Below are 14,406 nucleotides of genomic sequence, written 5' to 3'. Positions count from 1 at the left end.
ATTAATAGATTAATATCAGTATGATTCAAATTAATTCCAATATTTCTTTAAGAATGCTCAGGGTCAGGAATATTGCTAACATTCACTCTTACAAAAACAGAGGGAGGAACACTTAAATCCTCACACATCTCAGTCTTCAAAAACTTCACCATAAGCATCCTTAAATGACTCTATCCCCATTCTGACATTTTGCTACATTTAGCATACTTAAAATAATTCTTGATATTAGTTTTAACATTATCAGAGAGTTGTTTCTCATAAGACTTTTTTGATTTCATAATTTCTTTTTAACTCACTCTGGATAAATCTGATGTTACCCGTGATGTAAAGAGCATTGAATTTAAACAGTCTGATGAATGATATTAGCATGAACAGTAGAAAAGAGTAGACTTAATCTCAATACAAGTGATGGTCCATCATCCAAAAAGCATGTACACATACTGTGTTTGTGTTACATTATAATAAAGACCGAGCTTTTGTATTTTACATTGTGTCTAGTCTCTGTTTTATTCTCACGAACTCAGATATTCAGAGAAATACAAATTCTAAATTGTATTGCATTATGCTTTTCTATCATATATTATAACTGTAATTATTTTACGTATTAATTTAACTAGTCTTGAGCTTAAGGATGAACTATATGTTACAGATAGGTGCTTTTTTAGATAGCAAGTGTAGCAGGGTGTTTGTAGAACCAGTAAAGAATATCATTAAAGACAGACTAAACTAAAATTGCATAGTGGAGATGAAATTTGAGAAACTTGGTAAAAACAAGTTGATGGGATAGCTATGGGAAAGAAGAAATTGAAAAAAAAAGATTTAGAGCACAAATTAAATAATACTTGAAGACAAGTTTATTATTAAAATATAAACATAATATATTGTATAATAAGATCAGTTACTATTATTCTAATGTTAAGAGTATTAGGAATTAAATAGATGAGTTGTAGACAAGTTGAAATGGGAGTTACTGAAACTTGGTTAGATTTGTAGAATATACTGGTAATAGGAATTATTTTGAAATTCCAGGTTATAAATTAGTTGACAATGATAGCCTTCTTTCAAAAGAAGGGTAGAGTTGAGCTATATGTAATGTTTGAGCTGTACCCAGTTGAGACTGAACACAAAAAATTGGTTATATTTATAATGGTTACAAGTAGAGGTTTCAAGGGTACAAAGTTTTTAACAGGCAGTTGTTATAGGCCAACTGATCAGACAATTGGTGTAAAAGAGAGGTTGTTCCTATAAAGGATACTGATGCAATAATCATGAAAAACTTTAAGGTTATGAGTCATGTAGTGAAGGTCTCGAAGTGATTGAGAATGGTTTTCTATACCAAATGGTCAGAGTGACAACCAGAGAAGATACCACTTTAGATTTATTGTTAACCACTAATGAGGATGTAGTTACAAAAGCTATGGGAATATTTGGGAAAGATGAACATTGGATTAATATTTGTAACATTTTGTTATATGTTGAGATTGAAAAACTAAAATTTAGTTTTAATTTTTAGAAAGTCAATTTTGAAGCCAAATGAGAATACTTATCATCAGTTAACTTAATTCCAAAACAAAAAAAGACCCAGTGGACCATCCAGACTACCTCATCTACTAAATTAAACTTATTAAAAAAAAAAAAACTCCAATTAAGTCTTCATTATTCAAATACTTATCAAGCCCTCCCTTAAACAATTATATTTACCTCATCCACCACAACTGAATGCAACCCATTCCAAAAGCCAACCGCCCTCTGTTAAAAATAAGTGTCTTAGCTGAAGAGAACTCTTATCCAACCAAAATTTATATTTGTCCCCTAGTCTTACCATTCTCACCATTAAGTACAAAAAACTATTCACTGACATTATCAATTTTGTTTATCTTAAAAACCCCAGTCAGACCCCCCCCCCCAATTCATCTCTTTTCAAGAGAATACAATTTCACAGATCTTAATCTCTCCTCGTATATCAACCTTTCCATCTTAGATATCATCATAGAAGTCCTCCTCTGAACCCTTTCCAACAATTTCATGTCCTTCCCAAGATAAGGAATCCAGGATAACCACAATACTCCATATAGCCTAACCAGTAACCTAAACATTGAAATTATAACTTCTTTAAGCTTTTATTCAATATTTCCTTTGATACAACCTAACTTCCTATGTGCCCTGCCACTAGCCACAGCACACTGCTTGGATGCCTGGAGGGTCTAGAATTCTGTATCTCTTCTAACTATGGTGGTCCTTATTTGTAGGTAAAATTTCTAAAGTTCTCATCCCAAAATTTTGTTCCAATGTACAGAAAAAACACATTAAATGTCAAACTTCATCTGTTTTCAACCATATGTAGAGGTTGCTCAATAAGGTTGGTTTTTAATTGCAGTGGCCTGGCACTGTATGTACTATGTGATATAAAACATATTTGTTATGTATTAAAACTTGATAATGAGGAACCAATTGTTTATAAAATAAAGGTTTTGAGATGGCTTGACTTGGTAATGAAAAACTTTATTATAAATATACAATGTTTCGACAAAATTCTGTCATCCTCAGATACAAGTAGATTAAAGAGATACATGAGTATATATATGCAGTATAGAACAAAGAGGTCACATGACCGGCTATCTTAATTGAAAAAAACAACCTCACCCTAAATCCACACCGAGGTACCAAGATACCTATATTAGACTGTGAGGCAATATCCGGTCATGTGACCTCTTTGTTCTATACCGCATATATATATATATATATACTCATGTATCTCTTTTAAACTACTTGTACCTGAGAATGACACAATCTTGTCAAAACATCTTACATTTATAATAAAGTATTTCATTACCCAGTCAAGCCTTTTCAAAACTTTTATATTTGTTGTGTGTTGTAACTGATTTATTAAAAGTATATATTTATTGTATTGCATGTACAATTGTATAATTACATGATTTTGGTGTGGTTATCATTAGTCACTTTTGCATTGTTATTGTTTCCTTTTTGGTGTTAGGAAAGTGCATAGTGGAGATGAAATTTGAAAAACTGGGTATAAGCAAATTGATAAGTTAGCTTTTTCAAGAGTACAATTTCACAGATCTTAACCTCTCCTTGTATAACAACCTTTCCATCCTACGTATCATCATAAAAGTCCTCCTCTGAACCCTTTCCAGCAATTTTGAGGCACCTGAAGATGTCTGTAGTGTTTTTTGTGACAAAATGTTTATTTGATATGTTATCAGACTTTTCGATATTCAGCTGGATGCACTTTGGAGATTCATCCATGCCTTCCTTCTCATTTAGTACCTTTACCATTGCTCCTGCACTTCATGACAAAGACTGTGAGTTGTGGTAGTAAGGACAAATGTTGCCTTTCTGTCACTCAGCCTGGTTCTGTCTATAGCTGCTGCCAAGTTAGTTTTTTTTTACGTCTGGAAGATGATGATTCTCCAATTGCTCCTCTAATCTCATTAATGTTATTAGTACTGTATACATCACCTCATCATCATTGCTGTGTGATGATTCCCAGCAACAGTTTCATAAAAGGTCTACTGTTCCTGCTCCATAGGCCATGTCCATACTTGTCTCACTTCTATTCTCAGCCATTGATTCCTTTAAAGAAAGAACCTTATCTACCTGTCCCATGCACCGACAACATCCTCTTTCCCTCTGAGCATAAATTCCTTGTCTTCTGAGATCTTAATCAGGGTCAGAGCATCACACATAGTGATATCGAAAAGGTCATCCAAATTATTAACAAACTCTGCTTCATTAGCTTGTTGTGTTCATTTATCTTTTTTGTATTTTTCTTTAGCTTTGCTCATTTTTTAAAAAGCTTCTACAGTTTGATAATGGTATGATGTTTTGGATGAATTGGGATTAGAGCCTTGTTACAAAAAGCTGCAGTCTCCTTCATCACAACATTTGAGCTGTTACAAACTCTTTTCTTTACTATTTTGTGATGGTATAAAAACACATACAGCTCTTGCCTATTTATAAAGGTCATTTTCTTCCTGTTAGTTTAGTTCCTTCTGACCCATTCAACCAAAGTGTATTCTTACTTCTTGTTGCAGCACACATATGCAATGACACACTGATACAGTATCAGCTGAAATAATACAGAAGAATCTGCTTAAGTGCTTATATACCTTCATATAAATTCTAAAAACTACAAGTGATAGCATGTTTTATTTATATATGAAATGATCTTAAACATTCTGAATATAAAGGAATTCTCTGGAGTATTCCAAAATATGCTACAATATTCCAGAATGTGCTAGAATATTCCATAATATGCTAGAACATTCTAGAATAATTTAGAACCTTCCAGAATTATTTGCCTATTCTGGAACATCTTAGAATATTCAAAATATGTGGATATAATGCGAGCTACTATGTAAAATTTCAACTACCCTGAACAACACTTATATGTTATTCAACTTGGATAAAATTTGGTGAATTATTTATCTATTGGAACAAAATAAGGGTGAGAGAGTGTTGTAAATCAGAATTTCTAAAATAAGGACCATCCTACTCCCATCTACTATTTGAATCCCTTCTGCCATACACAGGATCTAAACAACCTCAGTTTGGTAGCATGCCCAAGAAACAAACCAGCTATAGCACCATTAGTGGTGATGTTAGACATGGTTGAGAATTTTTTTAAATAAGATGATTTTAAATCAAGATAAGCATGTTCTTAAATACACAAAAAGGATAACAGGGAATTTAAATCTAGTTGGTTTATACTACAGATGCAAAGAAAAATCAAGAATAAATACCATAAGTAAGAACTTTAAATTTACAATATTAGCAATAAGTACTTTCAGAATACTTACACACTTCTATGCAAATATAAGAGGGAAACTTATAATAATAATATGTATTGTTCTAAGAAAATAAAGTGTTTGTTTGCAACTCACAAAAAAAATATAAATTTCATACAGAAATTACAATTCCTATCAGCAATTAATAGCACTAATTAGGGCAATACATTTAAATGAACGGTATCAAACCTCTTAAACATAAAAAGTTATTAGAAATAAAATATGCATCAATACTGAAAGCCAGAATTGAAGATTAACTAACGGTCAAAGAAATACATTGGCAAACTATATGATAATTTAGAAAATTGAAAAATATAAGATAGTAAAGTTGATAATAATGCTGCTAATAAGGGCTTTCTTATGATGCATATTAATAATCTTAACAACTAAACCATGATGTTACTATTGTACCTTACAATTTGAAATTTCTACTCTTTAAACCTACTAACTGTGCAAAGGTTGTGGCCAAATGTCTCACAGTATTGAGATTATGTGTATTGAAATTATGTGTATTGTGATATTATGTTATTATTAGTACAACTTTAAGTACAGAAGATTTATTTAACTTCTGCTTACAATACTTAGATAACACAATTACATATTTCCTTTCTCTACTACAAATATGAAGTTTCACACTGCACTTTATTTAAACATCTCCTATGCAAATATCCAAACAGTTTAATTTAATGCTTTTGTACGACAAAAAAAAATTTAATAGCAGGAATATAATTTTTATCCCATGGGATTGTGTGTGTTTGAACAGTTTGTTAGTTCTTAAAACACTTCATTTGATTTTTTCCCAATTGTAAGGGATCAAGGTCACTATCATAAAATCCTGTGTTAACATCTGTGATATGGAATGCCTCATAAGTATACTTTATATGCTTAAGCATAGGTATGTCCATATAAATTGTGTTTATGTATAGTACATAGTACATACTCATATGTATAGTACAGAGTTAGTGAAGATGTTGAAAACTAAATTCAAACCATTTTCTTAGTTGTCAGAGAGGCAAGTGTTAATCAAGCCTAATCACTCTCTATACAAAACAATATTCTTCATTTAAAATCATGGATGAAATTGAACCCAGTATTCCTAATGAGTTCCAACTAATCTTCTATAAATGAACAATAATATTTCTATATTTCAACACACAATTTCATTAGAATGGTCTCATATCTTAGTTTTGCTTTAATCACCTCAGGAAGACACTGCAAAAAGCTTCAAGGCATTTTCAATAATCACACCTTACTCCTTCAATTAGTATACTACACAAAAAATATTAGTTTTAAGACAAGCTTATAAGTTATGCACATGGTATCTCAGCTGTCCATTACTCAGAGTGGGTGATTAGTTGACTTTGCTAACAGATTATCAGGCTCATTATTTGATAACAATTAACTAATTGATTATTCTCACAAAACTTGGATAATTGGAATAATTGAAAAATGGCAATTTAATGGATTAATTATTTTCATGAGTTGTGGCTTTAATCAGTTAAGCTGAAAAATCTTGAATAAATTAAAAATAATAAAAAGGAATCATAATGGCAATATTTCAATTACTTGTAATAGCTGGAAACTACTATTCAGAAACATTAATTTTAAGTACTTAATTATTTTCATGACATAAATCTAGTTAATTGTATTTTTGATTAAGTGATTACTCTACATGACAATAACAAGTGTAAATGATAGCCATAGGTATCCAATTACATCAATTAATCAATCACCCACCTCTACTTTCCACAGTCGATATTTACAAGTTTGGAGACTATGTATTAAGATAGTACAACTTTTATTTATTTTTTTACTGAAATTCATAATTTAGATGATTATATAATTGTGTAAGTTAAGTGCTCAAGTAAGTGCATAATTTTACACTTCTCAATAATTAAATACATATTCCTTATTCTTCACCACTTGTTATTTATGTATTTAACAATATCAGGGCAGTTACATATTGCATTTTATCAACCCTACAACTTAGTACAAGTACTGTGTGGTTAAAAAGTTATTTTGTTTGTTTTGTTAGAGCAAAGCCACATTGAGCTATCTGCTGTGTCCACTGAGAGGAATTGCACCCCTAATTGTAGCATTGTAAATCCGAAGACTTACCACTGTTCTTTAGGGAGACAAAAAGTTATTGAAACTTAACAAAAGGTGGGAGATGTTGGAAAGGAATTTTGATCAAACTGAAAGCAATCCAAGTAAAACTTCAGAGCAAAATTAGGATATTCAAATAAAAAAGTAGCTTGTACTAGCTCAATTATACTATGAACTAAAACTAAAAAAAAAAAAGTATATAAAATTATTCTTGATTATCCCAAAGGGGAAGCAGTTTCTTATGGGTAATTATGCCTGTTAATATTGAATTTAATAGCTACCCAATAAAAAACAAAGTACCCTGCACCACTGATATAGTGACAAAACAGTTAGAGTGCAAAAGCCAAAACTAAAAAAGTAGCCTTTCATCTTCTAATTCAGTAATTGTAATCTATGCCTTGCCATTTTTAATACAGAAATGAACCTGACTTGAAACTTTAGAAGACCATGTCAGTTTACACGTATACAGCAGTTCTTAAACTGTTGTACGTGAGCCTGTTTTTAGTGGTATTCAGTCAGCGTGAGGAAAGATATCTGAAAACTACTCCCAATTTTTGTTTTAACTTAACGAAAATGACATAAAACTACAGCCTGAAATTGCCAAGGATAATTAATGAAAATCATTGTGAACATTTAATCAACAATAATTTTTGTCATTGATCAAAGGTGGATTAGAGATCCTTCAAGTTTATGCATCAAAAACAATTTTTCAATGTGACTTGTCCCATCAAGGTTGGGCACAGGATATGAGTGATATTTCTTGTAATTATGCACCGAAACTGAACTGAATGTGAATAAAGTGCCTTAGACTTCCAATTGGAGAGAGATGAGTAGGTGTAATAGAGCTTTAAGTTCTTTGGAGCCACCTACATTGAAGATTCCCTACTTACAATAACTTACGTGAAGCTTTCTTTTTTAAGCACTTATTGATAGCATTACCACTAACAACAATTAATTGAACTACACAATCAGACTGCAAAAGGAGCCCAAAATGCATTGATATTAACGTTCACTAAAATCTTTCCCGATACTGATAATGTGATACAAGTATAACTTAATGTGTCAAATGAGACAGGCACAACGTTCACACTAATTAACTAATGGCTGCATTAGCCGACGAGTTTTGAATTTTTACCACGATTTTATCTTTAAGTAAATGTGAGCTTAAATTTGTTAACTTTAAACTCCTTTAAAGGCTAAATGGTGCTTGATACAACTGGAAAGGGCATGCAAAAATGGTGTATTAATCACTCTCCAACAAATGCCGAGATATACTTCTCTACATTTTTATTATAACATTGTGAACTTAATTATTATTTTAATGTTTATTGTTATGTTATAGAAAGGTAAAAATTCATTACTCCAGATTAGTTTTAAATTTAAAAACTATGTGAGTATGTTATACTAGAAGTGGAACTTGGAAGAAGAAAAAAGTTAACCTACCAGATTAATAAATGCATATACAAAACATAACTCCATCTCGAAAACAAAAGGAATAATTTTAATCCCACGTCCTATATTAAACTTAAATTTTAAAACCCTAACTCAGTCAGAACACCCTCGATCGACCCACAAACTCTCGTCTCATGGAAAACTTGAAATCGACCTGTTTACACACGTATTTAATTATTTTACATATAGGGGACTATTGTCAAATTTATCATTTATAGATAATGAAAAAAGAATTTTAAAATTATCCAATTGTAACGCTTTGTTTCTTTGTTTTGTTGTTGAGCACAAAGTTATACACTGGGCATCATGTGGCCCATTGAGAGTATCGAAACCCGATTTTTAGCGTTATAAGCCCTATATATATGAAATCTAAGTATTATTGAAAGTTAATGGTTACAAGGAATTTCGTATATAGAACAGTTCTGTATACTTTTAATAAATATGAAATTATCGATTGTAGAAACTATTTGTGGAGAGCTTAGAGGTTGTTACTGTTACGCCCCCAGTCGTTAATTAATTTTCCGTAACTTCGTTCCGACGAAACTTTAGCGACACAAGTCCTTTCTTAATAAAACTGGTTTATTCTTTCCAAATACAACTTTACGATACACTTAGTTTCAACAGTCGCGCTATAACAAACGCTATATCTCACGTGGCCAACAATATTTTCTCTGACTGCAGTTCAATTACTCAATACTACACTGTTCCCGTCACGTTGTGACCATCTTATATATACCACCCTACCCCCAATCTAGTAAATGCTAGGGCATTCACGAAGGAACGGGATATTTCTAGAAAACGTGGCGTGACACTAGTCACGTGACCTCGCTGACGCAACAATAACTACAACTAATTATATGACATAAACCACGCGTTTGTTTACTGTGGAGAAGACAACTTGGATAGAACTGAGGAACACTGGGGTGGGATTAGATTCTCTGTTCCAAATTGTGAGCAACAACACAGAAATATGTTTGTTTCTTCTCGGATATTGAATGGATCATTAGGGTCACCATCATACAGAGTTCTTCTCATACAATAAAAATTTTGGCATCTCCTGGAAACCTTTTTTAAACAAACTTTTGAGGAAGAATAACCTTAGTTTTAGAATAAGTTACTCCTATATTCTGGGAGAATCATCTGATTCTTCTTTGATTTCAGATCATCCTCTCAAGGAAGCTGGAATTCCCTATTCTTCAAACCTGATGGTAAAAGAGAGATTATTGCTTTACTGCAAGTTTCACAACATGCCTGTTGATTGTGTGAACACTTTTGCAAGCACACATGCTGAAAAACCAGTTGGGTTGCGATATCTACAGCTAGTTATTATACCCAACCTGACATCGTGAGTTTATTTCATGGAAACACTTTTAAGTCTTCTGTTTTAAAACTAGGAGACTTCAACACAAATAATCTAAACACCAAGCACACTGTTTTATAGATCAATTGAAAATACTCAGTATTCAACTTCATGCAAGTGGAGGAAGTCAGGTGTACGGATTCATAGCTGAAGTGATAACACTTCCTATTACACGTTTATTAGTAAGACAATAGTTTTTACATGTTATGAATTCCTGGCTAAAGCCAGGACACTACCTGTTATATATTATAATAGTAAGATTAGCATATATAGCCGAACTGATCCTGCTTCTAGTTGGTTGCAATATATTGATAAGATAATCTTATGGTTTATCTTGCATAGTTCTAAATGAGGTGGTTACACATTGTGCTTAATATTAATTTTTTTAAGACTTTGTTATTGGTTCCTATGTTTGTAATGCTGTAAATGCTCAACATGTAGTCATTCAGTATACTAAGACTAACTTTTGGAATTTGGGAGATGGCTGTTTTACCAAGAGACATATTTGTGTGATTTTTTAAGCATAATGTTATATAACTATCAGCCCGAGGTTTGCAACACAACCTAACATATTCAGTATTGTTCAATAACCAGTAGGGTGCAATACGATATCTGACTGCAAAGGAAAGCACTCCTCATCTCATCGTTAGCTATAACTGTATTGAATACAATGGAAGGAAACTCTTTGGAAACTTCATTACATCAAAAGTTACTGTTGAGTTAAACCTCGAGAACACACCACACATGGACTTCCATAATAATCTGGTGCTACAAAATCAGGATTGGTTCTTCATTGATGTGGATTCAAAGCAAGCAGTCGCCTGATCATCAACAGCATCTTTTTTTGCGAACAGGATTCAAGAGGCATTCTTGGCAAATTTTAACACTTTTTCTGGTTAATTACAATATAAATTTTAACAGGCTTGTTTTTAAAGTGCCTTATAAGTGAGAGAAAATCCAACCAGGGCAGCAGAAAATTGGTGGGGCTCTAATACTATAAGTGTTGTTGCTGGACGAATTAAAAATTTCGAAATAATCCAGAACTTCTAGAAACCTTGTTTCTGCCATATTATACATAAAATTCATCATAGTGGTTAGTTAATAATTACTTTAGTTATTATTATATATTGTAAAACTTATTAAACAGCTACTTTTCTGCTCAAAACAAAAACAGAGATTCTATGATCTGTAACATACAGACGTTGTCTATTTAGAAATGTTTAAAAGAGCTTATTAATGTTATGCCTTGACTTCAGGCTTCAAATGGTGTCACAAGTTTAGTGGTAATCCACTGACCCAAATGAATCCAGTCAATAGTTGTAGTTTCTTGTTAATCGAACCCTACCTGCATAAATCAGGACTGAAAATCAACCCAGTAATGGATGTATTAAATTTGATATGTTTTTACTTATAATAATTTGAATGAATTTTTTCATCACTTAAGTATTCTCGTTGTTTGTGATATTTTCATATGTAATTAGTAGAGGCGTTTTTTGGGCAGTAATATGCACTTAAGTTAGCTAAAATTCGATATACTTCCTTTTGAAAGATTAAACAGTCAATTTGAAATTATAAGCTATGACCATAAGATGATTTATACTAATCTACATTGTTTAACAAAATTAACTTGACTAATAAAGTTAGTTATTAAGAGGGTATTACTGACAAAGCATATAAACGTTGTTTTTGTTAGTTTTTTACTTTAAATATAATTTGATTTAAAACTTTATTTTTCTAAGGAGTTTGATCTTAAACTCCATGGAAAATTATTTCAGCAAATTAATTTTGAGGCTAGAGATTGTGCAAAACCATATTTAAAGGATATAAGCAATATTTGTTTCTGCTGTCTTGAATAACTATATTCCTTTGTGGTAACTAGTCTTTTAGTATAAGTAATTATTGTTTTGAAGTTAGTGTTAATGTAAATCCACATAAAAACTATTACAGTACTTAAAGACCACTATAGCTTTGGACTGGCTTCACCAAATAATAACTTCTTTGGCTGCTGTAATGTACAGTGTAAAACATGTATCCCCAATCCTGTGCCACCCACCAGTTCATTTCTCTAAAAAAACTAAACAATCTCACTTTAGCTTATACACTTTATATTCTTTTAGGAAGCTGTGATAACTTATAACCTGTAAACTGAGAACAGTGAGAAATCAAATTGATGCCATGTACATCAAAATAATGGACAAGTTTGTTATACTTCTGTTGATGTAATTTTCTGCCTTCAACTGTTATTTTGTTTTTAGGGATAGATGAAGATGTTATCAGTAACTTTATGATTTCTGATATTCCCACTTGTTTATGTCCATTTCTACATTCACACTTTGTTAATTTTAGAAAGTAAATGAAATAGTGATTTTGCATCAATTCTTCATATAACGGACAACATGACAGACCGTGAGAATTAAATTTAACAAACTCATATAAGTTCTTTATTACAATTTAGCCTTTTGAGTATTATCTTAAATCATAGTTCACTTGACCATTGTTACATGCCGAAATAATGTTTTTTATGGTTATATGGAGGTAGTTTTATTTTGTAGGAAAAGTACTTGTGATTTTCACTAGACTGAAGGATATGTTTTTGTTTCATTCCAATGCTATTTGTGACAGATTCACCAATGTTTAGTTGTGACATTATTAAAAGAATTTTAATGCATCTAAGCAGTATTTCTGCATAAGGTAAAATCACTAGACATAAAAATTCTTTATAATTCCATCTAATGAACAGGAGATATTTCTTCATCATTATATATTAGGATGTGTTAATTAGTCAACAAACTGTAATGTGTGGATATTAATTTCATTATATAGTAGAATTACATCTTGTAAAGTACATTGTTTGTAAAGTTATACTATGGATATTTTTAAGTACTTCAATGATTGTACTGAAGTACTATTATTTTATAGCATAGTAGCTACATCAAAAATAAATGAGTACTTTAAATATGTTTATGTACCTAGGCTTTAATTTCAGACCTCATTCAAAGAAGTCTTAATTGACGATGCTTTTTCAATCTGTTTATAAAGCATCCTGAAATACGATATGATTAAGATGCCAAGATTAATGAAGTGGTATCATTCAACTCTTATTAAAATTTACCAGTGCAACAATATTGTTTCACCTGTGATAAATCCCGAGGCACATTTTGTGATGTATTTAAAAAAAATATATCCATTAGTTATTATCACACATGTATATTCATCATTTTATATAGGAACTTATTAAAAGGGTGATGCTAGTTTTAGTAGTTGTAGTCAAAGTGAAACATTGATTTGTTTTAACCTACATAAAGATTACTTTTGGTAGTAACATTAATATCATATCAATTGTATATGGTGCATAAGAAATATTCCCACCTTTATGTTGTTGTTTTTAATGTATTTGTAGCTTCAATAATACAGACATTATCATTTAGTCTTATAAACAGTGTTTGTTGCTGTACAAACTTTGTTTTTTTACCAGTCTAAGTTAGGTCTGGTATGTGGACTAACATGTTTGTTATATGAAATTTGATGTGTATACTTTTTTTGTATTGTCATATAATGAAAAAACTAACAGTTTTAGATAAACTATATTTGTACCTTTCATATGAAGTTGTTCATTTACTGCTACATTTTAGCTTTTTACATGTATTTCAATCTCTAAGCTGTTGGTCACTGTACAACCTATTAATTCAACATGTCAGTACATCTCATTTAAACTCTCAAGAAAGTACAGCTTTATTTATCAACATCCCACATTAAGCTAGTTCAACAGAGAAGAGTTTTAGGCACCTTCTGCAATACATGGGCCAAATGACCTGGTTGTAGACACTAAGGATTAGGTAAGCCTTCCCTAATTTAGAACTTCTGACTAGAGGGAAGACAAGCAGCACCAACTGGTTACTCTTGACTGTCATCTTTATAACACAACAGCAGACATACCCATCTCATTAAATCACGGCTAATATTATGAGTTTTATGCATTTCTTTTTTTGTTAAATTATAGTGTTATTATGTGGTCTACAAGTCTCCGTCCCTAAGAAAATTAGGTGGTCCATGAACAAAACAGTTTGGGAATCAATAGTCTAGAAATTATAACTAAATACAAAAAAACTACAGTGAAGTTTTAAAAAATACTATGAATAAAAACATTTTCTTATAGTATGTTATAAAAGTATTTAGTTTATATTTACATATCGCATATAGTAGAAGGGGAAAAGCTACATTTCCTATGTTTGAACCAAACCAAAAGGTAACCAACAACCACCATACCAGGATTATAAAGTAACGTCTCAGGGTCACTTAACAGGTGGTAGTCACTGACCTGAGTATTTGGATGAGCATGGCAGAAATTATTTGACACATGGGATCAAAATTAACATCTTGAACATGTTGATATAATATGATACTGTCTTTCATATAAAATTGAACTGTACTTAGAGTGTAGCTGACTGATATTTATATATGCTATCAAAAATTACAGAAAATAATTTTTATGCTTTTATTTTCATTAAAATAATTATTTATATCTCTGATGTAATTTCCATTTGCAAATTAGTTTATAAAATATAATCAGAATTTCTACTCTAGGATTGCAGTATATCAAAAATTGTTTCAGCTAAAATATGAACATTATTGAAAGCTAGTCAGAATATTCATTATTTGATGATACTGTTTCCTGCATAA

The 14,406-nt window shown here is 31.3% G+C and overlaps 1 protein-coding gene across 1 annotated transcript in view; it reads right to left on the bottom strand.

The window, feature by feature from the left end:
• Positions 1-8,512, bottom strand: part of LOC106467291 (endoplasmic reticulum resident protein 44-like) — a 68,267-nt gene extending 59,755 nt beyond the window's left edge. The window contains exon 1 of the mRNA XM_013927627.2: positions 8,358-8,512. Coding sequence (XP_013783081.1) covers positions 8,358-8,393 — 36 coding nt within the window. The 5' untranslated portion in view covers positions 8,394-8,512. The remainder of the gene's footprint in view (positions 1-8,357) is intronic.
• Between the last annotated feature and the right edge of the window lie 5,894 nt (positions 8,513-14,406).

The sequence above is a fragment of the Limulus polyphemus genome, unplaced genomic scaffold (assembly GCF_000517525.1).
Source record: "Limulus polyphemus unplaced genomic scaffold, Limulus_polyphemus-2.1.2 Scaffold2557, whole genome shotgun sequence".
NCBI classification, from domain to species: domain Eukaryota; kingdom Metazoa; phylum Arthropoda; class Merostomata; order Xiphosura; family Limulidae; genus Limulus; species Limulus polyphemus.
This window is presented reverse-complemented; position numbering and strand designations above follow the sequence as displayed.